General features: G+C 34.4%; 1 protein-coding gene and 1 non-coding gene across 2 annotated transcripts; one reads left to right on the forward strand and one right to left on the reverse strand.

The window, feature by feature from the left end:
- Window positions 1–17,738: 17,738 nt before the first annotated feature.
- Window positions 17,739–17,845, reverse strand: LOC133827801 (small nucleolar RNA R71). The gene has a single exon (XR_009890452.1). It is a non-coding gene; the product is annotated as a small nucleolar RNA R71 (small nucleolar RNA).
- Window positions 17,846–19,903: 2,058 nt separating this feature from the next.
- Window positions 19,904–22,477, forward strand: LOC133821570 (uncharacterized; the record flags this gene model as incomplete). Its single annotated transcript, XM_062253784.1, has 5 exons — window positions 19,904–20,018; window positions 20,742–20,936; window positions 21,138–21,512; window positions 21,747–22,023; window positions 22,432–22,477. Coding segments are annotated over 5 exons (1,008 nt in total), but the record flags the coding sequence as incomplete, so codon positions are not given.
- Window positions 22,478–25,177: the final 2,700 nt, after the last annotated feature.

The raw sequence follows: 25,177 nt of genomic DNA on the forward strand, positions 1-25,177 counted from the left end.
GTTGTTTCCTTTTTTAGCTTGTTTTGGATCTGACACAGGTCTTAGCTGTCCCCACCAACATCGTATCTGACGGATCAGCATCTTCTAAAAAAGGTAACTCTTCATCAATCAAGAATATCTTCAATTATTCTTGCCTTTATTAGAAGAATTCTTTCTCAGCCTTTATGAGCACAAAAAATGACTCTATAAATAGGGCTCTAATGGCAGTGAGAAAAGTGAACTCTTAGATGCATAATTTGTGAGTATAATTGTAATATTTATGAGAGTTCCTCTTTGTATTCAAGATCATAAGTATTCACGTGATCTTGTAGAAATATGTGTGTTCAGTTTTTAGTGGTGAGTTTATACCATGTTCATGAGTGAATACACATTGTAATTTGAACACAACATTTATAGTCTTCGGGAGAAGATTTTTACAAGCCTTGCGTCGGGAGGATGCAAGCACTCACTGGCCATTGAAGGGAGTTCAAGTGGTTGAGCATTTCAATCAAGATCAGATTAGTGAAGAGAAGTACAACAAAGTTGCGGCAAATCTCAAGAGGGAGTCTTGTTTTGTTTAAGTCAATATGTTGTACTTGTGATTCTTTATTAATTGGTTTTATTCTCTGGGCATAGCCCCAAGGAGTAGGTTATCCGAAAGGGTTTCTGAACCTTGTAAAAATTCGTTGTGTTCTTTATTTTTTTGCACTGTCTTTTTATTGTGTTCAGTTTCTGTCGTGACAAGTTCGGATTCTGTCCCGACAGAACTGGAATCTGTGGAAATAGTTAATTACCATTCCGCACTTTAATTAATTCAAATGGTTTAATTAATTTGGTAATTACTCAAAACGGAATTTCAATTGGTATCAGAGCGGGTCACTCATTTCTAAGTGTGATCTTGGTTTATTCTGTTGGTTGTTCTTGTTCTTGCAATGTCTTTTTTCACAAAAGGACGATCCATAACTCGCCCCCCTTTACTCAACGATTCGAACTATCCATATTGGAAAGTTAGAATGAGAGCCTTCATCAAATTTCAAGATGAAAAAGGCTTGGAGAGCTGTTTTAAGTGGTTGGACTCCTCCAACAGAAAGCGATGATGTAACTAAGGTAAAATCTGAACTCGATTCGACTGATGCTGAAGATAAACTATCCAGTTACAATAATAAAGCATTACATGCTATTTTTAATGCAGTTGGTGAAGGTTACATTAAATTGATTTCTTCATGTGTTTCGGCCAAAGATGCTTGGCAAATCCTTCAAACTTAATTTGAAGGAACTGCTGATGTCAAGCGTTCTAGGCTTGTTATGCTCACTACAAAATTTGAAAATGAATGAAAATGAAACTCTCACTGAATTTTATGAGAAATTGTCAGATATTGCTAACGAATATTTTGCTCTTGGTGAAAAACTTGAAGAGAATATTTTGGTTCGAAAAATTGTTAGAGTTCTTCCTGACAGGTTTCAGACGAAGCTAACTGCAATTGGAGAAGCAAAAGATCTGGACAAAATAAAAGTAGAAGAATTGATGGGTTCACTTTGAACTTTTGAACTAAACCAGCAAATTAGACAAAAAGGTAAGACAGAAGAAATCAAGCAGAAATCTATTGCCTTGAAATCTTCTAAAGAAAAGAAGGAAAGTTCGGATGATGAGGATGATGAGATGGCTCTGTTGACAAAAAATTTCCAAAAATACATAAAGAAATTGGGAAACAAAAAGGCCATATCCAAAAACCCAAAAGGTAATTTTTCTAAACCCTTTGAGACTAATAAAAAGGATATTCAGTGCAGGGAATGTGAAGGATTTGGACACATTCAATCTGAGTGTGCAAATACCTTAAAGAAAAAGAAAGTCGTGACAGCTACATGGAGTGATCAAGACTCTGAACAGAGTGATGAGGAGGAAAATAGTGTTGCCTTAACCTCTGTTCACAAAGGTATGGTTCTCTCTTCAATCGATTACAAGGATGTGTTATGCCTTAATAATTCTGTTCAGAATAATGAGAATTCTGACATTGATTTTGATGATTCTGACTTAGATGAGGAGTCATCGAAAGAGTCTTATAAAATAATATATGATCAATGGCTGAAAGTGTGTTCTGAGAATCGTCTAATGGCTAGCAATAATAAAAAATTTGTTGAAAAAATTGAAGAACTTGAGATGATTATTGCTTCCAAAAATGATGAAATTAATTCTATGAGTAAAGAAATTGATCTTTTGCAAAAAGGTGTCAAAATGTTTAATCCTAGATCTGGAATATTGGATGATATTCTTTCTATAGGAAAAAAGGCTGGTGATTATAGTGGATTAGGATCTAATGGATCTGAATCCTCAAGAAAAACGGTTTTTGTAAAATCTATGAATTATCCGACTGTTGTGCCAACTAACCGTTATGCAGGAACAAGTCACTCTGCTGAGACCACAAAGTTGTCATCTGTTCCAACAGATCTACAACTAAAGAAAATTTCTCCAAAAAAAAACATTGGACAATTTGTACCATTTTGTCATTTTTGTGGGATGAAATAACACATAAGACCTAAGTGTTTTTCTCTGTTAAATTTGTTTAAAAAGAATTATGTTAAACACTTTGGTAGTATGAATCAATTCTTGTCCAAAAGAAATTCAAAATCAAAAATAATATGGGTCAAGAAAGTTAACTTTGTCTGCTTGGCTACCTTTACCTGTCATAAAATGCATGCATCTAGTTCATGGTACTTTGATAGCGGTTGTTCAAGACATATGACAGGTGATGCCAACATACTTACCAACTTCAAATCCTTGAAGTGTGGAGTAGTAACATTTGGGGATGGAATGATAGGAAATATTTTAGGTAAAGGTACTCTAAACATTGAAGGGTTACCGAAACTGAAAAATGTGCTTCTTGTTGATGGGCTGAAAGCCAACTTAATTAGCATAAGTCAAATTTCTGACCAAGGTTTTCTTGTTAATTTTTCGCATGATGAGTGTAATGTTTTAAATCAAAGTGGTGATATTGTTCTCAAAGGTTCTCGTTCTTTGGATAATTTTTACACTCTCATACAAAAATTCACATGTCATGCGTCTTCATCAAGTTTTAATATCACTGACTTGTGGCATGAAAAACTTGGACATGTAAATTTCAAAAACTTGAAAAAGATTGCTAATGCAGGTCTCATCCGTGGTATACCCAAGTTGGGTAAAGAATCGCTTGGTAAGTGTGAATCATGTTAATTGGGAAAACAGTTGAAAATTTCCCATAAAGCATTATCTGATATTAATACTTCAAAAGTGTTAGAATTATTGCATATGGATCTCATGGGTCCTATACAAGTTGAAAGTATTAATGGTAAGAGATACATTTTTGTATGTGTGGATGATTTTTCTAGATTTACTTGGGTAGATTTTTTAAGAGAAAAATCAGATACATTTGAAGCTTTTCAAACACTATACGCAAGACTTAGAGTTGAAAAAAAATTGTAACATTGGAAAGATTGTAAGAATACGAAGTGATCATGGTAAGGAGTTTGAAAATTCTATTTATGATGAATATTGTAAATCTTTTGGAATTTTGCATGAATTTTCTGCTCCCAAAACCCCTGAACAAAATGGGGTAGTGGAATGGAAAAATTGTACCTTGCAAAAAATGGCCAGAGTTATGCTTAATAGCAAAAAACTCACAAAGAAATTGTGGGCAGAAGCAATTAATACAGCTTGTTACACAATTAGTCGTGTTTTTCTGCGTCCAGGTACAAATAAAACTCCTTATGAAATCTGGAAACGTAGAAAACCCAATGTCAATTATTTTCATGTATTTGGGTGTCTGTGTTATATTCTCAGAGATCGTGAGAATCTGGGCAAATTTAATGCCAAAAGCAATATGAGAGTTTTTCTTGGTTATTCCACCAATAGTAGGGCTTATCGTGCCTATAACATGAGAACCCAAACTATTATGGAATCAGCTAATGTGGTTGAAGATGATTTAAAAGATTTTTCTAAGTACTCCCATGAGGAGGAAATTGACAGGCTCATTGATGTTCAACATCATAAAGAAATGGCAGATCTGACAGCACAGCCTTCGGAGGTGACAACAGCCACTGCTGATGTATCAAATGTTGATTCTGTCAAAACAACAACTGGGCAAATAGAGAAGGAAAATCCAGTTATTTCCTCTGACTCTGTTCAAAGAGAACCATCAACTAGAGTAAAAAAGAATCACCCTTCTGACCTTATTTTTGGAAATCTTGAAGAGAGTATGGTCACTCGAAAGAGGTATGTAAATTTGGTTCAATTTGTTTGTTTTACTTCTACTTTTGAACCAAAAAATGTGAAGGAAGCCTTAAATGATGAATCATGGATCAATGCTATGCAAGAAGAGCTAGATCAATTCACAAGGAATGAGGTATGGATTCTTGTCCCTAGACCGAGTCATACTAATGTTATAGGTACAAAGTGGATATTTAAAAATAAAACTGATGAATTTGGGACCATAATAAGAAATAAAGCTAGACTAGTTGCACAGGGGTACACTCAAGTTGAAGGAATTGATTTTGATGAGACATTTGCCCCTGTTGCAAGACTTGAATCCATAAGATTATTACTAGTTACTTCATGTGTTCTTGGTTTTAAATTGTTCCAAATGGATGTAAAATCTGCCTTTTTAAATGGATTTTTGAATGAAGAAGCTTATGTGGAACAACCCAAAGGGTTTGAGGATCCTTACAATCCTAATCATGTTTTTAAATTGCAAAAAGCTTTGTATGGGCTGAAACAAGCCCCACGGGCTTGGTATGAGAGACTAACTCATTTTTTGGTCTCAAAGGGGTACAAGAGAGGGGGAGTAGACAAAACACTTTTTATAAAAAATGTTGATGAAAATATTATGATAGCACAAATCTATGTTGATGATATAGTGTTTGGTTCTACTAATGATTCTCTAGTGCAGGAATTTGTGAAACAAATGCAGGAAGAGTTTGAGATGAGCATGGTAGGAGAACTTAATTTCTTCTTAGGACTTCAAGTGAAGCAGTCAGATGAGGGAATTTTCATTTTACAAAGCACGTATGCAAGAAGTCTAGTGAAAATATTTGGACTCGATGCATCTAAACCTGCTAAAACTCCAATGGGTACTACGGTCAAATTATCTAAAGATGAAAATGGGAAGAAAGTTGATCCAACTCTTTACAGGAGTATGATTGGGAGTCTCCTTTACTTAACTGCAAGTCGCCCTGACATCAGTTACAGTGTTGGAGTGTGCGCTCGTTTCCAAGGGAACCCCATGGAGTCTCATGTGATTGCTGTAAAAAGAATTATTCGTTACATCAATAATACTCTTGATTTAGGCATTTGGTATTCCAAAGAAACAAATTCTAACCTTGTGTGTTATAGTGATGCAGATTGGGCAGGAAACACTGATGATCGCAAAAGTACAAGTGGTGATTGTTTTTACTTAGGAAACAATTTGGTCTCCTGGCATAGTAAAAAACAAAACTCCATCTCCTTGTCAACAGTCGAAGTTGAGTACATTGCTGCTGGAAGCTGTTGTACTCAACTTTTGTGGATGAAACAAATGTTGGCAGACTATGGGTTTGATATTAAAACTTTAACCATTTTTTGTGATAATACAAGTGCTATTAATATCTCCAAAAGTCTTGTTTAGCACTCTCGCACCAAACATATTGACATTCGTCATCATTTTATTAGGGAACTTGTTGAAAACAAAACATTGATTTTAGAATACGTTGAGACTAACAAACAAATTGCAGATATTTTTACTAAAGCTTTAGACACAGTCAGATTTGATTCCCTCAGGAAATCCTTGGGGGTTTGTTTTATTTGAAATTGCGAATAAATTGATTATCTTGCCTTGCATATGTGTTTGTGTAATCTCTTGTCCTGTTTGGAAGAAATTTGATGATCATATTTTTTGTATTTTAGAAAATGATCGTTATAAGTCCTATACTCTGTTGGAATAAAAAACCATATTTGAAAAATTATAGATCATCCAATTTATATTTGATCAAATCATTATGTTTGTTTGAGCATTCCTTAATCCAGTTTCTTTTTCAGGCTCCATTTTGGAAAAGAGCTACCTATACTGATGTGTGAAAGTCGACACTGAGTAAGTTGGTACCAGGTAATTAGCAATTATATTGGAGGATACTCTACCAGTGTATAGGGCTACCATCAGTATAAGAGTTATAGCCTCCATTATGGTTACAATTTGAAAAAGGCTACAATTTCCAAATATGGGCAATGTCCCTAGCTTTAAAAGGCCAAAAAGAAATGCCAAATTGATTACACATGCACACACACATGCCTATTGACTAGACTGTGTAAGATGGTTGTAAGACTCATACATATAATGAATTGATTCAAATATGTTTTGTGATTAGTATATTTTTCGAATTATGGTCACTTGGTATTTGAATTATAACTCATTTCTCTAATTTGTGAAAAATATGGTTATCTTGTTTCTTTTGAACATGACTTGGCATTTACATGGACACATATGATATGGCAATTTACACTCTATTTTCGGCAATTTTGTAATAAAATAAAAAAAATTGTAAAATAAAATATGTTTTGAACTTTGTACTTAAAAATAAAAATAAAAGGATTTGAAAAGTTAATTGATGCAATTTATTTGTTTTATCTCAATATATTCTAAAATATTCAAAAAGTTTCCAATTTTAAGGTGTGAATGAATTTGTTTTAAAAATGAGATATTTTGGCATTTATCACATAAAATCTGGTTACCCATTTTTGGTTACCCATTATTGAACTTGCCCCATTTGTGCACCGAATACTCTATATATTCGGTTTCACTTTGGTTGTTTCATATTCAGTGTTTTCTTGTTGAATCTCTCACTTATAACCGAAGTGTTTAGGGTTTTTTCTCTCTGTGTTTCACTTGCTTCATTCTTAGCAGCCATGAAAACTCGAGGCCGTGGTTCATCTTCTAAATCAGTGAAGTCTCAGCAGGAGACAGTTCCTGAGTCAGTTCCCTCTACCACTCCTTCGGTCCCAGCATCAATCCCTGTTGTCTCTCCTACACCAGGTCGTCGACCTAAAACCACAGCAAGAGAAAAGACTCTTGCTCTTTCGGGTCCTAAAGGATCTACTGTTCTTGGAGCTTCAAGTAAAGGAGTTACGTTCCCCAACTTGGATGTTGAGCCAATCCTAGCCTCGGCGGTTCCACTCGCCTCTTCCGAAGGTCAAATCAAAGCCAAACCAGCCTTGGCTTCAAGTCATTCCCAATCAATCTCCACTGAAGTTGTGTCTGATCCATCTGATCATGACTCTGAATCGTCATTATCTCCTGATGTGTTTACCCCCACGGCAAAGGGCAAACGCAAGACAAAAGCTACTGGAACAAAGAAAGCCAAGAAGGCCAAAGTGGCTCCAACAAAAGGTACCAGCTCCATCTCTGATTCATCTCCTTTATCCCGATTTAAATTGAAGGCAAAAATCAACCCACCTCCTTGCACCTCATCGGAGGATGTTTCTCCTGAAACGGAAGACTCTCAGCCTGAGTTGGACCCTTCCTTGACCAAGCCAAATCCTGATGTTCCTTTTGATGATTTGGCAGAAGAGACTGAATCTGAAGAAGACCCATTAGAAGCCTCTAATGTCGCATCTGACCCAAAAGGCACCACACCATTGGCATTTCCCGAATGGTCTTCCAAACTCGCTAAACAAAAAGTTGCTCCTATCTGTACCTCAGGTTCTTCAAAGCCCATTCTCTTACTTTCTGTTTTAATGAGAAGAATATGCAATTTTATGAGCATCGTCACTTTATTTGTAACGACCCAAAATTACTAATAAGGCTTAAGGGCCTTGATTAGTGTGTTGGGAGGGCATAATTGGAGGTTAAGAGAATTAATGGTAAGGAAGCGTGAATATGGGTATTGAATAAGTATGCGGGCCCTGTTTGGCTGGTAAAGGCGTAATGATAATTTTGGTCGCTAGGGCATAAATGTGAATGTGTGTGATAAATTGTTGAGACCACATTATTATGTGGGTAGATTGATAAATATGTATACGTGTGCAGGTGTGTGCATTTGTAATTAGCGACACGAGGCGATCCTAGGGAGCAGTTAGCGGGGAGAGTTACAACGGGGGCTTAATAGTTGACTTCGGATAAGTCAGGGATATTATAGGTATCGGGTAGTTATTTAGACTATCGAGTTATGGAAATAAATATATGGAGATATATTTGAGGTGAGGAAGTCTAGGCGGGAATATTGGGGAAATTTACCGTTTTTCCCTCGGGGACAGTTCCGGCACCCCGAGCCTCGGGCTTGACTTAAATGATAAGGTTAGACTTACTAAAAATAGAAAACAGTAGAACCACAAATGAACCGACCTTTCTTTCTCAGCTCTCTTCTCTCTCTCAAGGGAAACACAAGGGAAATAAACAGAGAAAATCAAGTGGGATTTTGAGGGGATTGAGCTAAGGATTTCTAGGAATTGAAGAGGGGATTTTGAGGTTTAGTTCAAGAATCAACACCAAGGCAAGCTATAAGTGTGTTTATGGTAGTTAAATTCTGTGATTATGCTGGGTTTTGAAGTGATTGTGGATTTTGACATTTAAGGGTTGAATTGAGGCTTGGAGCTTGGGAGTTAGCTCAGTTTTATTTGGGGGATTGATTCTGCAGCAAAGGTGAGTTTGGAATTAAGGTTTTAATGTTTGAATTTCTGAGATTTTCTGACTGGTTTTGAAGTTCTTGGGTGTGAGAGTTTCATTAATTAAAATGAGGTGTTGAGAGGTTTTAGCCTAGATTTCTGCTGGGTTTTACTGATTGGAAGTGTTATACCCAAAAAATAGGAAGGTGCATTCTAGGAGAGTTAAGGGGAATGGTCCTAGGAGACCCCAAGGAGGATGTGGTCCTAGGAGACCCCAAGGGTGTGTAGGAGGTAAGTCTCCCAAGGTTTTCTAAGTGTTGGCTCGAACGTGTCCAAGGTAAATAGCTAAGGAGGAGGAGTCTCATGCAAGAGAATGGGGACTTAGATTTTGATAAGGAGAGCCTATACAATGTTCGATCGGACATGTTTGGGAGATGTTAAAGGAGGTTGCCTCAATGTTGTCCAAGGTGAGGTTGCCTCAATGTTGTTCAAGGTGAGGTTGCCTCAATGTTGTCCAAGGTGAGGTTGCCTCAATGTTGTTCAAGGTGAGGTTGCCTCAATGTTGTCCAAGGTGAGGTGCCAAGGAGGTTTCCTCGGACCACCTTGGTCCGAGGAGAAGCCAAGGAGATTGGTTCAAGGAGGAACATGGCATGCTAGAGGAGAGTGCATGTTAGAGGAGAGAAGTGCATCTCCTACCACCATGCACGTTCAACCCACCAAAAACATGTCCTACCACCATGCATATCCTACCACCATGCATGTTCAACCAGCACTTGCATGGGTAGTGAGTAGGAGGTGGACCAACTAGCTAGAGGAGACTAAATCAGACACAACTTCAACAACATACGCGGGAATCTCTCATTCTTCCCACAAATGGGGAGTTTGTTACATTTCGAATTTTGAATGTTTATTTGTAATATAAATGTAATAAATATAATAAAATATCCCGATCATAAGGGGATATCAGTTGAGGATCCCAGGCCTATAAATAGAGAGCTTATGGGATGAGAGAGGGGCTTCTTCTGCTTCTTCTTTCTAGAGAGAGAAAATTGGGTCTGTCTATTCTAGAGAGAGAAAGTGCTGAAATTAGAGAGAATTCTTGTATTTTCACAATCTATACTGAAGAAACTCAGTTGGCTCAGTCCATCTGATCTTGAGTATAGGTCTATAAATTACAACTCTAAGTGGATTAGGCTATTACCGACAATCGGGGCTGAACCACTATAAAAATCTCTTGTGTGTTCTTTATTTTCTTTATTATACCGTCTGTGTCGTTTGCATTCTCTTGAAGGCTTGTCGTAATTGACGTTCTCACGTCGTTGGCTAAAAACGCAGTCAACAGGAAGCATGCTAGAGTGTTGGGATAATTGAGTTGTGTTAATGGGATTGTTTATAATAGGTATGGATGAGGTTTTGGATGTTAGAAATGGGGGAAATTATGGGCTCGAAGGGAAGGGTCGCGGCTCTGTTCTAGAGCGTTGCGGCCCTAGCTTGAAGATGAGCCAAGGAGGCTCGGCCAGGGGTGAGCGCCGCGGCGCGTGTCTTTTTCCAGGGAGGCCTTGGTTCTGTTTTGAGGGCAGGGCCGTGGCTAGGCTTCAAGGGCCACAGCCCTTGGATGCATATTTGAACATTTGGGGTTTTAAAGCATGGGAATCATACCTAAAGTGCTCGGGATCGATTTCACCACCATGCTTGGTGGGATTTGTTTTCCCGGAAGCTAGTTCTGTACTCGAAAATATATACGTGAATATTAATGGAATCCATTATCTTGGTTGTGACTAGGTAATAAGCTAGGGCTCGGGAATGGATCGTGCTCGGGGGTCGTCCTCTCTAATTAAAGCATTTGGCATTAAGGTAAGAAAACTGCACCTGTGTATGTGGATAGGATGGGACTAAGTGTTCCCTATATTTGAACGTATTGTTATGTGATTGCAATACACCATGTGAATATGTTGGGACTAAGAGTTCCCTATAATGGTATGAATGTCATAAGGTGGTATTATGCCACGGGGACATGTGGTAACGGCCTAAGGGTGCTGAAATCCACACTAGCGCACATGGCGCGGCTCGGACACTGGTATCCGAGGACAGCTTATTATGCACTGAGCTCGGTTTAAGCGGGCCGGAGTCAGTGGGTTAAACAGAGGGTGCGGCCTAAGTCGTCGGCCCTGATTATTATGTGATAAGAGTGAATTATGTGAATGATTGTATCTTGAATCTGAATGTACGTGTTGAATATCTGGTGTAGATTATTGTCTATGACTTAATGAATATCTGGAGCTGGATTATTGGTTGTTGACCAGTGTGTTGTCTTGAATGGATTTTATGGCTTGAAGGAACCGAGTAATGCTTTGTGGTTATTGGATTATGCTCTGTGAACTGTTTAGCTGTTAATACTGTTATATTATGATATTATGTTTTCTTGCTGGGCTTCGGCTCACGGGTGCTACATGGTGCAGGTAAGGCAAGTTGGCCATGGGTTGGAGAGCTCTGGGGGCGAAGTGTACATTGTCAGCTGCTCGGCCATCACGGTCGGGGATTTGTACAGGAACGGGAACCTAAACTATGTATTTTTCCATTAGAGTGGCTTGGTTGTTTATTTGTTAACAAGAATTTTATATTTACGGATCCCATGTATCAAACATATTTTTTTGTAAAATTTAATCATTTATAACCAAAATTATTTTTAACCTAGCTTGTTATGCCATTAGCTACACATTATGATTTAAATGACTTGATTAGCAAGTCTTGCACTACTTCAAACACACAGTGTAACAGTCTTGGTTATCCAGGGCGTTACATTATTAGTGAGAGAAATTTCCTTTTTGCTCCTCATCGTGTTTTTGGGGTCTTACTTACTTTAGAGGAAAGGGGCTGGTTGCGTTCCTTGTCTGGGTTTGTGCCTCGGGTTGTTAAAGAATTTTATGCAAATTTGAATGATGATTTATTAGACCAGTCTTCTTTTATGTTTCATAAGGTGTATGTTAAGGGACATTGGTATAAGTTTGGTCTGTCTGAAATTGCTAAAGCCCTCAATCTCGCTCCTGTTGAGATTGATGATTCTTTTGAGTTTGCTAAGGATCAAGTGTTATCCGAGTTGGTTGGTCAAGCTATGGTGTGGGAACCAAGCACCTCTCTACGAGTCACGGATCTCACTCATTATTATGGTGCTCTTTTCAAATTCGCAATGTTTAATTGGATGCCTACCACTCATTCATCTACCATCACTCAAGACATGGCTTTTCTATTGTTCAAAATTGGGACTGGAGTCGCAATTGATCTTGATGCTGTTATTTTTTATCAAATCATGTCCTTGAATGGTCCCAAACGCAAGGGTCAACACTTGATGTTTCCACAAGTCATTTACAAACTTTTGGACTCTCAACGTCCTTTGAAGAAGTCCCATGAGACTTTGACTTCTCCTGTGGTTGGTCCTACCTACACTGTCAAAGATGACCATGCTCCTTCCACAGCTCGAAAGTTCAAATGCATTAATCTGGCTGGTTCTGGTTCTGGCAATGTTGTGACTGACACTCTTGTTGTCCCGACTGATCTCGCTTCTGTCCAGACAGGATTTACAAGTCTTTCTGACCGGTTCACTCTCATTGAGGATACTCAGCGCCAAATTTTTGCTTCGTTGGCCCTTATCAGTGCATCCCCCTCTCCTGCTCCTTAATGGTTACAGTTCCTTTCGATCTTTTTTAATTTGCTTTTGATAAATGTAACAGAACACTAGATGTGTCTTTCTTTTGGTTTAGTTTCCTTTGTTCTTTGGCATTTTCTTAGACAATGAGGGGGAGAGAGAGTAACTCTATTTTTTGGTACTTTGATTATGTTGACTGACCTGATGTTTCTTATTAGTTTTTGTTAACTGTTTTATCTTGTGCTTTGGTTATCTTTCGCAGGGGGAGTCATTTTGTGACTCTTGTGATTTTAAGCACTTACTTGTGTTTTGCAGGGATCTTTTAAAAATAGATATTCTTTGTCTATAAAATTGCCAAAGGGGGAGATTGTAAATCCTATAATTTGCATTTTTATAGAAATATATTTTTCTTAAAAGATAAATTGGTTGTTTCCCTTTATTGTAATTTTAAGAAATTCACTTTCCCTTTTTGTGAATTTCGGATAATAATTAGCTTCCTTATTTAGCTTTATATTGTCCCAATTTGTTTATAAGGGGAAGTTTTATATTGCAAATATTCAGTACTTACCCAAAGTCATTTCTGGAATATTTGTTTATATATTTTCGTGCAGCTCAAGAATTGAAAAACAGGAAACTGGATCCTTAATGTCATTAATTGTTGCTTCTTTTTTGAGCTTGTTTTGGATCCGACACAGATCTTAGCTGTCCCCACCAATATCGTATTTGACGAATCAGCATCTTCTAAAAAAGGCAACTCTTCATCAATCAAGAATATCTTCAATTATTCTTGCATTTATTAGAAGAATTCTTTCTTAGCCTTTATGAGCACAAAAAATGACTCTATAAATAGGGCTCTAAAGGCAGTGAGAAAAGTGAACTCTTAGATGCATAATTTGTGAGCATAATTGTAATATTTGTGAGAGTTCCTCTTTGTATTCAAGATCATAAGTATTCACGTGATCTTGTAGAAATATGAGTGTTTAGTTTTTAGTGGTAAGTTTATATCATGTTCATGAGTGAATACACATTGTAAATTGAACACAACGTTTATAGTCTTCAGGAGAAGATTTTTACAAGCCTTGTGTCGGGAGGATGCAAGCACTCGCTGGCCATTGAAGGGAGTTCAAGTGGTTGAGCGTTTTAATCAAGATCATATTAGTGAAGAGAAGTACAACAAAGTTGCGGCAAATCTCAAGAGGGAGTCTTTTTATAAATTGGTTTTATTCTCTGGGCGTGGCCCCAAGGAGTAGGTTATCCGAAAGGGTTTCTGAACCTTGTAAAAATTCGTTGTGTTCTTTATTGTTTTGCACTGTCTTTTTATTGTGTTTAGTTTCTGTCGTGACAAGTTTAGATTCTGTCCCGACAGAACTGGAATCTATGTAAACAGTTAATTACCATTCCGCACTTTAATTAATTCAAATGGTTTAATTAATTTGGTAATTACTAAAAATGAAATTTCAACCTTAAACCTTGCAAGAAAATGAGTAGGATGAGTGTGAAACTCAAAACAATGAGAAGAAAGAGAGAATAGGGTTCCGCCTTAAGAAGAAAAAGAGAATGAAAATCTAGAACACAAGCTTGCTCACCTTAGTTTTTGTTGTTCACAAACCTAGCTTGGATGGGGCTTTAATTGAGTCTTTGTTTAGAGAGGGAGAGAACGAAATGGTTAGAGAGAGAAGAGAGCTTCTGGTATTTTTTTTTTGCTTATGAGTGAATGAAAAGTAAAATGAGAGAGAGCTCGGTTGGGAAGATGGAAAGGAAGAGAGGTGGTCAAAGGGCTTCATGCATGGCCTAGTTTCTCTCAAAAATTTAAACTCACCACTCATCAATTTCTACCATTTTCCACACAAAATCACACTCATTAATCCCCTTTATTTTGGATGGATAGGTACTAACAATTATGATGATGTGACAACATAATGACTTGGTATAGTAAGTCACCAATATATAAATATTTTTTTTTACATTAATTTCGAATTTAGTTTTTTTTTTTTGTCATAATTAATATTGTTTCAAACTAATGTGAGACACTAGCTATATTTAGAAATTGACATGCATTTGAAAAATGAAAAGTTTGCAATATTATATTTTCATAATAAATACACGTTTTTCATCAGGTAACCTTTCTAAAAATTTGAAAAAATCAAAATTTATTTTTAGAAATATTAATTGATAACTCTACAAAATAGAGTTATTTTACCACTTTTTATGTGCTAATTGTTGCTTAATTCTTGAGTTTTTAATTGATTTATTAAGTTTTTAAGTAATTTTGAATTTATTAGGTTTATTTTGATTTTTTATATTTTTGTGTGTTTTTATAGTTATTTTGTTGTAATATATTGTAGTTTAATTATTTAAATTATTGTAGTTTAATTTGTGGTAAAAAAAATGTTATATTATTGAGCTTAAGTGTTAAATATAATTAAGTTATAATTAATATTTTCAAAAAATTAAATTGATTTATTTTATAATTGAAAATATTGTATTATGATTTATTTTATATTTATTTTGTAGGGAATTTAGGCTCTTGAAAAGCAATGAAAATGATGAAAAAAGACGGCATTTTTGTGAAGAATAGCAAAGGAAATTGGTATTTTCCCAAGCAATTTGGGCCCATAAGCACAAGGCCCAATGCCAAGCTTCACCAGGCATCTCACATGAGCATTTCCTTCTCCCCAACGTGGCTGAAGCATTTCCCTCACATATGCCAATCACATATGCCAATCACCCCAACGTTGACTCCACCTACCCAGCCTCCTCCATCAGCAAGCCCAAGGCCCAACGCCTCAACTGCCTCTCTGCCCCATTCAGACCCAACTTAGGCCCGTTCCCTTCTCACGCCTGGCACCCATTGCAGCCACCACCAGCCGCCTGTCTCACAGCCACCCCACAGCCCCTTGAGCCCATAAATTGCCCAAATGTACCATTTGTCCCCTATGACAAAAATGTCAACTTTTTACCCTTTTGTCTACACATTTTCACCACTATATCATCATTACACCCTATAATTTACCTTTACATACCATATTTATTTTATTTAATTAATCTAATCAATTTAATTAAATTAAATTGATTATTTTAATAATCTCACTTTGGCTATAAATATGGACTTTCAAGACCATTTTAGGTGTGCTTGATTTTTGGTTACTATCTTCCTTTCTCCCATTTTCTCTCTACCATCCTCTCTTCCATTTTGGGTTTTTCAAGAGCATTTTGCAAGTATGTATGTCATTTATTTTGTAATTTCTACTCTAGTTATGTGCTTCTAATCTTTTTCATAAGATTATTAAGATCATGATGAAGCAACTTGTAACTAGGTAATATTTATGTTGTATGTTGATTTCCCTTGTAATGCAACAAGTTTATGGATTTTTCTTCTTCATATATGTCTTTCATCTTTAATATCTCATATTTTGGATTGTTAGATAATATGCACTTTGTTCTTCATTTTGCAAAAACATAATATTCTTTGTATAAGATGTGTCATTAAATTGTACACATCCATGCTTAGAACAAAAATATTATGTTTTGCCTTGTAAATAATGTTCATTGATTTATTTGTTATTTCATTAGATTGATTTACACAAAATGCTTTGAAATTATAATTTTGAAAAGTGAAGAAAAATCCTATCTTTTTATAAGAAATTTGTGCTTAAAATTATAAATCTTTTTTGGAAAATGATAGTTTAAATTATTTTAACTATCACTAAAACTTAGGAATCAATATACTAATAAATATTATTAAACTTACATTTTGTGGATTCTAGTATCTTAATAATCTTTTCTTTTAACACTTATTTTCAACTCATTATTGCTTTATTTTTATTCTCTTAAATAGCTTTATTTTTCAATCTTTTATTTTATGTTCATAATATTAAAACTCATCAATCTTTGGAGCTGGGTTAGAATTTATTACTTTTGATTTAAAATAGTTTTCTTTTTGATTTTAGACAACTCATTTGGGTTCGATCTCGTGCTTACACGAACATTATATTCCATATACGATTCGTGCGCTTGCGAGTATAAATTTTTAAAACATACCCGTTTTGGGTCTATCAAGTTTTTGGCGCCGTTGCCGGGGAGTTGCAAGAGCAAAGAAACAAAAATTATCTCAAGGTTAGTAAATTCTTCTACTAGTTATTTTAATTTTTGCACTTAAAAAAAAACGAAAAAAATATATATCTATAAAAACTAAAAAAAATAAAAAAAGATAAAAAGAAAATTTGGGACGGTTCAACCACCCATAAAAAAAAATATACTTATATTTCTATATTTATTGTTTTTTTTTAGTGACGGCACTTGTGCCTCCTATCTATCATTTTAATTTTTATAGTCGATGGCACTTGTGCCTCCTAATTTTGTTATAATTTTGTTGTAATTTTATTTCTTTTATATCTTTGTTAGTTGACGGCACTTGTGCCTCCTAACATTTGTTGTAATTTTTTTTATTTATTTTGTTGTAATTTTTATGTTATTTAATTTCCACAAATTACTAGTTGATGGCAATTTTGCCTCCTAGCTAGTTGATGGCAATTTTGCCTCCTAGTCTTCTATCTTATGTTTTAGCTGATGGCACTTGTGCCTCCTAGTTTTTACCTTAATTTTGTTATGGTTGATGGCATGCTATGCCTCCCTACTCTTGCCTAAATTTTAGTCTTATTTAATTTTTGCCTTATTTTTCTTTGTCTTCTTTAATATTTTAGTGTAATATTGTGAAAAATACTTGAAAAAAAAAAAAAAGAAACCTAAATCTTGTCCTTTCACCATAAGCAATTTTTGCTTAAAGGAAATTTGAACAAAATTCCCAATCCGCCTCTACTAATTAACCTCGGGGAGTTGTTAGTAGTGCGCGAGTAAGTGGAATCAAATAGGCCTGGGGACAAGTAAACCATAAGAATTATATTGTTGTGAAATCTATAAAAATTCTAAGTATGCTCTGTGGTTGCGGTTTTAACTGATCTTCCACATCAGAAAATTGCTTGTTTGAGATTATCCTTGTTGCCTTGTTTGTGAAAATTGTATGCATCATTGGGAACGTAACTCTAAAAAACGATTAGTAAAAAGACGTTTATCTTTGTTTGAAATTGAAAGTGTTAGTAAAAATTTGAGCATCATGGAACCTATTGCTAATCCTGTTGATGAAAATGTTGTGCCTGAAAAAACTTTGCTTGAATATTTTGCACCTATTTAATCTAATGCTCCTTCATGCATTGTTTTACCTAATACTTCTGCTACTCATTTTGAGCTTAAACCCGCAATCATTCAATTATTGCCATCTTTTTATGGGTTAGATAGAGAGGATCCTTACATGCATGTCAAAGATTTCTTAGAAATTTGCTCAACATTTAAGTTTCAAAATTTCTCTGATGAGTCGTCAAACTAAGATTGTTCCCTTTTTCATTAAAAGACAAATCAAAAGCTTGGTTAAATTCCCTTCCCACGGGGTCTATAACTACATGGGATCAACTTTATAATAAATTCTTACTAAAAAATTTTCCTATGTCTAAAACTGATAGTCTAAAGAGAGAAATCTCCGAGTTTTTTCAAAAAGATAATGAAGAGTTTTATGAATGTTGGGAAAGATTTAAAGATTTATTATTAAAATGTCCTCATCATGGTTTTGAAAAATGGAGACTTGTAAAATATTTTTATGATGGTTTGACTCCCTCTAATCGTCAAATGATTCAATCTATGCATACTGGAAAATTTTTAAAATTTCAAGGACAAGAGGCGTGGGACGCCCTTGAAGATTTATCTGTCAATTTACAACAATGGAATTATTTTGATCCTAGGTCTAGGTCAACTAATTCACCAAAAAGAGGAGGAAGGTATGAAGTAAAAGAAGAAGTAGACTTAAGAACATCTTTAGATAAATTAGCGAGAAAAGTAGAAGCTTTAGCCATAAGCCAAACTATAAACTCTCCAATACAACCAAGAAAAGATGTTTGTTCTATATGTTCTAGTCCGTGCCATAATGTCCAATCCTGTCCTTCCTACCAAGAAGCCTTTTCTGAGGAGGCCAATGCTCTTCACTCTTATGGGAAACCAAATGATAGCCCATTTTCGTCCACCTACAATCCAAATTGGAGAAGCCATCCAAACTTTTCATGGAGACAAAACCAACCCCAAATGAATCAAGGGCACCAATACAACACACAAAACCAAGCTCATGCCCCACAAAATCAACCATATCCGCAACAAAGAAAACCTTCCTTAGAAGATACTTTACAACAATTTATGCAATCCAACCAACAAATCCTACAAAATCAATCTCAATCTATTACCAAACTCGAGACACAAGTAGGACAACTCGCCACTGCTTTAGCTGATAGAGAAAAAGGAACATTCCCTAGTCAACCTATCCCTAATCCAAAAGGTCAATATGAGATAGGAAAGTCTAGTCATAATGGAGAAGTCAAATCAATTTCAACTCTTAGGTCTGGAAAGAAAATTGTCAAACCCGATTACATACCCGAGGTTGAAAACAAAAAAGAAAAAGAAAAGAGTCAGTCTTCTAGTTCTAATCTCAATGACTCATCAAACAAAGAAATTCCAATCCATCCTTTCATTCCAAAAGCCCCATTCCCACAAAGATTACTTCCAATTAAAAAAGGCGGCCAATATAATGACATCTTAGAAGTTTTTAAACAAGTTAGTATCAACATCCCTTTCTTAGATGCCATTAAACAAATTCCTGCCTACTCCAAATTTTTAAAGGATCTTTGTACTGTTAAAAGAAACACTAATGTTCCTAAAAAGGCGTTTTTAACTGAACAAGCTAGCTCCATTATTCAATATAAGAGTCTTGTTAAATATAAAAATCCTGGGTGTCCCACAATTTCATGCATTATTAGTGATCATTTTATTAACAAAGCTTTACTTGATTTGGGTGCTAGTGTAAATTTGTTGCCTTATTCTGTTTATAAGCAACTTGGTCTTGGTGAGCTAAAACCTACATCTATAACTCTTCAATTAGCCGATCGTTCTGTGAAAATTCCTAGAGGCATTATAGAGGATGTTTTGATAAAAGTTGATAAATTTTATTTTCGTGTTGACTTTATTGTTCTTGATACTCAACCTGTGGAAAATATGCATGCTCAAATTCCTATCATTTTAGGTAGACCATTCTTAGCTACATCTAATGCAATCATAAATTTTCGTAATGGTGTTTTGAAATTATCTTTTGGAAATATGACTGTTGAATTGAATGTATTTAATGTGGTTAAGTCTGTCGAGTGTGAAGAAGTGCATGAAGTTAACATGATAGATAGTATATGTGAAGATGAGGGAAATGACTTACTTGACTTTTGTGAAAAATACTTTGGTATGAACTTGCATGTTGATGACTCTAATGATGATGTGAATTCTTTGGTAGAGCCTATATCCTTACATGAAACCAAAGTTGAACCTTTTCACCCTTAGATCATGTTCAATCAATTTCTGAGTTTCCAAAGTTAGACTTTAAACCTTTACCAGAAAATTTAAAATATGCTTTTCTAGGAGAATCTGAAACCTTACCTGTTATCATAGCATCAGCTTTAGATAAAGAACAAGAGGATAAATTGTTAGATGTCCTTAGAAAACATAAAGAAGCCATAGGTTGGACCATTGGAGACATTAAAGGAATTAGCCCATCCATATGTGTGCATAGAATCCATCTAGAAGAAAATGCTAAAACCTCTCGGGAATGTCAAAGAAGGTTAAATCCAAATATGAAAGAAGTAGTTAGAGAAGAGGTCATAAAATTGTTAGACGTAGGTATCATTTACCCTATTTCTGATAGTCAATGGGTTAGTCCAGTTCAAGTTGTGCCTAAGAAGTCTGGGATCACAGTTGTTGAAAATGAGAAAAATGAATTAATCCCTACTAGAGTACAAACGGGGTGGAGAGTGTGCATAGATTATAGAAAGTTGAATAATGTTACTAGAAAAGATCATTTTCCATTACCTTTTATTGATCAAATGCTTGAACGATTAGCTGGCCATGCATATTATTGTTTTCTTGATGGGTATTCGGGATATAACCAAATCCCCATTGCCCCAGAAGATCAAGAAAAGACTACATTTACATGCCCTTTTGGGACTTTTGCCTATCGTCGCATGCCTTTTGGATTATGTAATGCACCTGGGACTTTTCAAAGGTGTATGATTTCGATTTTTTCTGACATGGTTGAAAGGTTTCTTGAAGTATTTATGGATGATTTTTCTGTGTTTGGTTCTTCCTTTGATGAATGTCTGCATCATCTTTCACTTGTTTTAATTCGTTGCAAAGAGAAAAACCTTATGCTTAACTGGGAAAAATATCATTTTATGGTTAAAAAAAGAATTGTTTTAGGTCATGTAAGCTCATCTGATGGAATAGAAGTTGATAAAGCTAAAGTTGATCTTATTTCAAAACTTCCCCCACCTAAAACTGTGAAAGAAATTAGATCATTTTTAGGCCATGCCGGTTTTTATAGAAGATTTATAAAAGACTTTAGCAAAATTTCTCGACCTTTATGCCATTTACTTGGAAAAGAAAATGCTTTTGTCTTTGATAATAATTGCCATGTTGCCTTTGAAAAATTAAAAAATTTGTTGACTACTGCACCCATTATCCGACCTCCTGATTGGAAAATACCTTTTGAAATAATGTGTGATACTTCTGATTATGCTATAGGTGCTGTCTTAGGACAAAGACTTGAAAAAATACCTCATGTAATTTACTATGCTAGCAAAACTTTAAATGATGCTCAATTAAATTACTCCACAACCGAAAAAGAATTGCTTGCTGTTGTTTTTGCATTAGAGAAATTTAGATCTTATCTGTTAGGGTCTAAAATTATTGTCTACTCTGATCATGCTGCATTAAAATATCTCTTATCAAAAAAAGATGCTAAGTCTCGTTTGATCCGTTGGATCCTGCTTTTACAAGAATTCGACTTAGAAATACGTGATAAAAAAGGATCTGAAAATGTTGTTGCTGATCATTTATCTAGACTAGTTGTTGAAACTATACATGATCCCACTCCTATCACTGAAACTTTTCCTGATGAACAATTGATGTATATTTCTTCATTGCCTTGGTATGCTGATATTGTTAATTATTTGGTCACTAAAGAAATACCATCTCATTGGTCTAAGCATGATAAATCTAAATTTTATTCTGAGGTGAAAAACTTTATTTGGGATGATCCTTACTTGTTTAAATACTGCCCTGATCAAATAATTAGAAGATGCATTCCAAACTGTGATCAATCTAAAATCATATCTTTTTGTCATGATCATGCATGTGGAGGACATTTTAGTGGTAAGAAAACAGCTGCTAAAGTTTTACAATGTGGTTTTTATTGGCCTACTATCTTTCATGATACATATGTTTATTGTAAAGCTTGTGAACGTTGCCAAAAGTTAGGAAGTTTAACTAAAAGAAACACGATGCCTTTAAATCATATTCTTATTATTGACATATTTGATGTTTGGGGCATTGATTTTATGGGACCATTTCCTAACTCTTTTGGTAATCTTTATATTCTTGTTGGAGTTGATTATGTGTCTAAATGGGTTGAAGCTATTGCATGCCACACTAATGACCACAAAGCTGTGCTTCGGTTTTTAAAAGAAAATATATTTTCCCGTTTTGGTTCACCACGTGCTATAATTAGTGATAACGGTACATACTTTTGTAATAAGTCATTTGAACATTTGATGAAACAATATGGCATTACACATAAAGTCTCAACACTATATCACCCACAAACTAGTGGTCAAGTTGAAGTGTCTAATAGGGAAGTTAAGCACATTTTAGAAAAAACTGTGAATCCAACTAGGAAAGATTGGTCCTTAAGACTCACTGATGCATTATGGGCGTATCGTACCGCGTACAAAACACCCATTGGCATGTCACCCTACAGACTTGTGTATGGGAAGGCGTGCCATTTACCTGTTGAGTTAGAACATAGAGCCTTTTGGGCAATTAAGCAGTTAAACTTTTCTTTAGACAAGGCAGGTGAGAAACGAAAACTTCAACTAAATGAACTAGACAAAATTAGGAATGATGCTTATGACTATTCAAAAAAGTATAAGGATCGCATGAAATTTTACCATGATAAAAATATTTTGAGAAAAGATTTTTATCCAGGTCAGAAAGTCCTTTTATACAACTCTCGTTTGCATCTATTCCCGGGAAAGTTACGCTCTAGGTGGTCCGGTCCTTACATTGTTCGTATTGTTTTTCCACATGGAGCTATTGAAATTGAAAATCCTAAAAATAGTGATATATTTAAAGTTAATGGACAAAAATTAAAACTATTTTTAGAATTAAAAACTGATGAAGTGGATGAGATACTCCTTGAGGACCCTGTTTACCATGCTCTTTAATTCCTGTGTGATCTTGATAACTTGTGTTTTATTTATATTGTTGTTTTATGTGTGATTTAATTTTTGTTAGTTGTATCTTGTTCTCTCTTTGCGATGCACAATATCGAGGTACGACCATTCTAAACTTTACACTCTTGTCAATTTTAATTTATATTTATATTTTGACACATTGAGGACAATGCTTAAATTAAGTTTGGGGGTATCGAGTTTTATTGTGTTTATGCTTTGCATTGTTTTTAATGTTTTGTGTTTTATTTATGTTATTTATGTTTGCTTTGCATTGTTTTTAATGTTTTGTGTTTTATTTATGTTATTTATGTTTGTTTGAAAAAAAAAATATTATGTTGTTGTTTTGTTAATTTTTTTTTTTAATTTGTTCATTTTCATAAAAATTCAAAAAAAAAAATTGTTAAAAAAAAAAATTTGGTGATATTTTTCATTTTCAATGATAAAAATCTTGATTAAGTTTGAGTTTAATTCTCTTAAAAATATGAATAATTCTTAAGCTTTGTTTTTAATTATATGGTCAATTTTGCTTATAACAAAAATTACATTTTTCATAACAAGAACACTCTTATTTCCTATAAGTTTAAGGGAAAAATAATTTTAATGAAAACATTTTTTCTAAAAGCAAAATTGACAATTTAATTAATTACATAAGCTTAACTTTTATTCATAACAATTTTTTAGAATTATTTTCATTGTGCAATTTTTGAGAAAATCCTTTTTATATCACCAATAAAAAAAAATGTGTGTTTTAATTTTTCTTTTGCTTGAGGACTAGCAAAACTTTAAGTTTGGGGGTGTGATAACTCTACAAAATAGAGTTATTTTACCACTTTTTATGTGCTAATTGTTGCTTAATTCTTGAGTTTTTAATTGATTTATTAAGTTTTTAAGTAATTTTGAATTTATTAGGTTTATTTTGATTTTTTAAATTTTTGTGTGTTTTTATAGTTATTTTGTTGCAATATATTGTAGTTTAATTATTTAAACTATTGTAGTTTAATTTGTGGTAAAAAAATGTTATATTATTGAGCTTAAGTGTTAAATATAATTAAGTTATAATTAATATTTTCAAAAAATTAAATTGATTTATTTTATAATTGAAAATATTGTATTATGATTTATTTTATATTTATTTTGTAGGGAATTTAGGCTCTTGAAAAGCAATGAAAATGATGAAAAAAGATGGCATTTTTGTGAAGAATAACAAAGGAAATTGGTATTTTCCCAAGCAATTTGGGCCCATAAGCACAAGGCCCAATGCCAAGCTTCACCAGGCATCTCACATGAGCATTTCCTTCTCCCCAACGTGGCTGAAGCATTTCCCTCACATATGCCAATCACATATGCCAATCACCCCAACGTTGACTCCACCTGCCCAGCCTCCTCCATCAGCAAGCCCAAGGCCCAACGCCTCAGCTGCCTCTCTGCCCCATTCAGGCCCAACTTAGGCCCGTTCCCTTCTCACGCCTGGCACCCATTGCAGCCACCATCAGCCGCCTGTCTCACAGCCACCCCACAGCCCCTTGAGCCCATAAATTGCCCAAATGTACCATTTGTCAACTATGACAAAAATGTCAACTTTTTACCCTTTTGTCTACACATTTTCACCACTATATCATCATTACACCCTATAATTTACCTTTACATACCATATTTATTTTATTTAATTAATCTAATCAATTTAATTAATTTAAATTTATTATTTTAATAATCTCACTTTGGCTATAAATATGGACTTTCAAGACCATTTTAGGTGTGCTTGATTTTTGGTTACTATCTTCCTTTCTCCCATTTTCTCTCTACCATCCTCTCTTCCATTTTGGGTTTTTCAAGAGCATTTTGCAAGTATGTATGTCATTTATTTTGTAATTTCTACTCTAGTTATGTGCTTCTAATCTTTTTCATAAGATTATTAAGATCATGATGAAGCAACTTGTAACTAGGTAATATTTATGTTGTATGTTGATTTCCCTTGTAATGCAACAAGTTTATGGATTTTTCTTCTTCATATATGTCTTTCATCTTTAATATCTCATATTTTGGATTGTTAGATAATATGCACTTTGTTCTTCATTTTGCAAAAACATAATATTCTTTGTATAAGATGTGTCATTAAATTGTACACATCCATGCTTAGAACAAAAATATTATGTTTTGCCTTGTAAATAATGTTCATTGATTTATTTGTTATTTCATTAGATTGATTTACACAAAATGCTTTGAAATTATAATTTTGAAAAGTGAAGAAAAATCCTATCTTTTTATAAGAAATTTGTGCTTAAAATTATAAATCTTTTTTGGAAAATGATAGTTTAAATTATTTTAACTATCACTAAAACTTGGGAATCAATATACTAATAAATATTATTAAACTTACATTTTGTGGATTCTAGTATCTTAATAATCTTTTCTTTTAACACTTATTTTCAACTCATTATTGCTTTATTTTTATTCTCTTAAATAGCTTTATTTTTCAATCTTTTATTTTATGTTCATAATATTAAAACTCATCAATCTTTGGAGCTGGGTTAGAATTTATTACTTTTGATTTAAAATAGTTTTCTTTTTTATTTTAGACAACTCATT

Source organism: Humulus lupulus, chromosome 3, assembly GCF_963169125.1.
Source record: "Humulus lupulus chromosome 3, drHumLupu1.1, whole genome shotgun sequence".
Classification (NCBI taxonomy): Eukaryota; Viridiplantae; Streptophyta; class Magnoliopsida; order Rosales; family Cannabaceae; genus Humulus; species Humulus lupulus.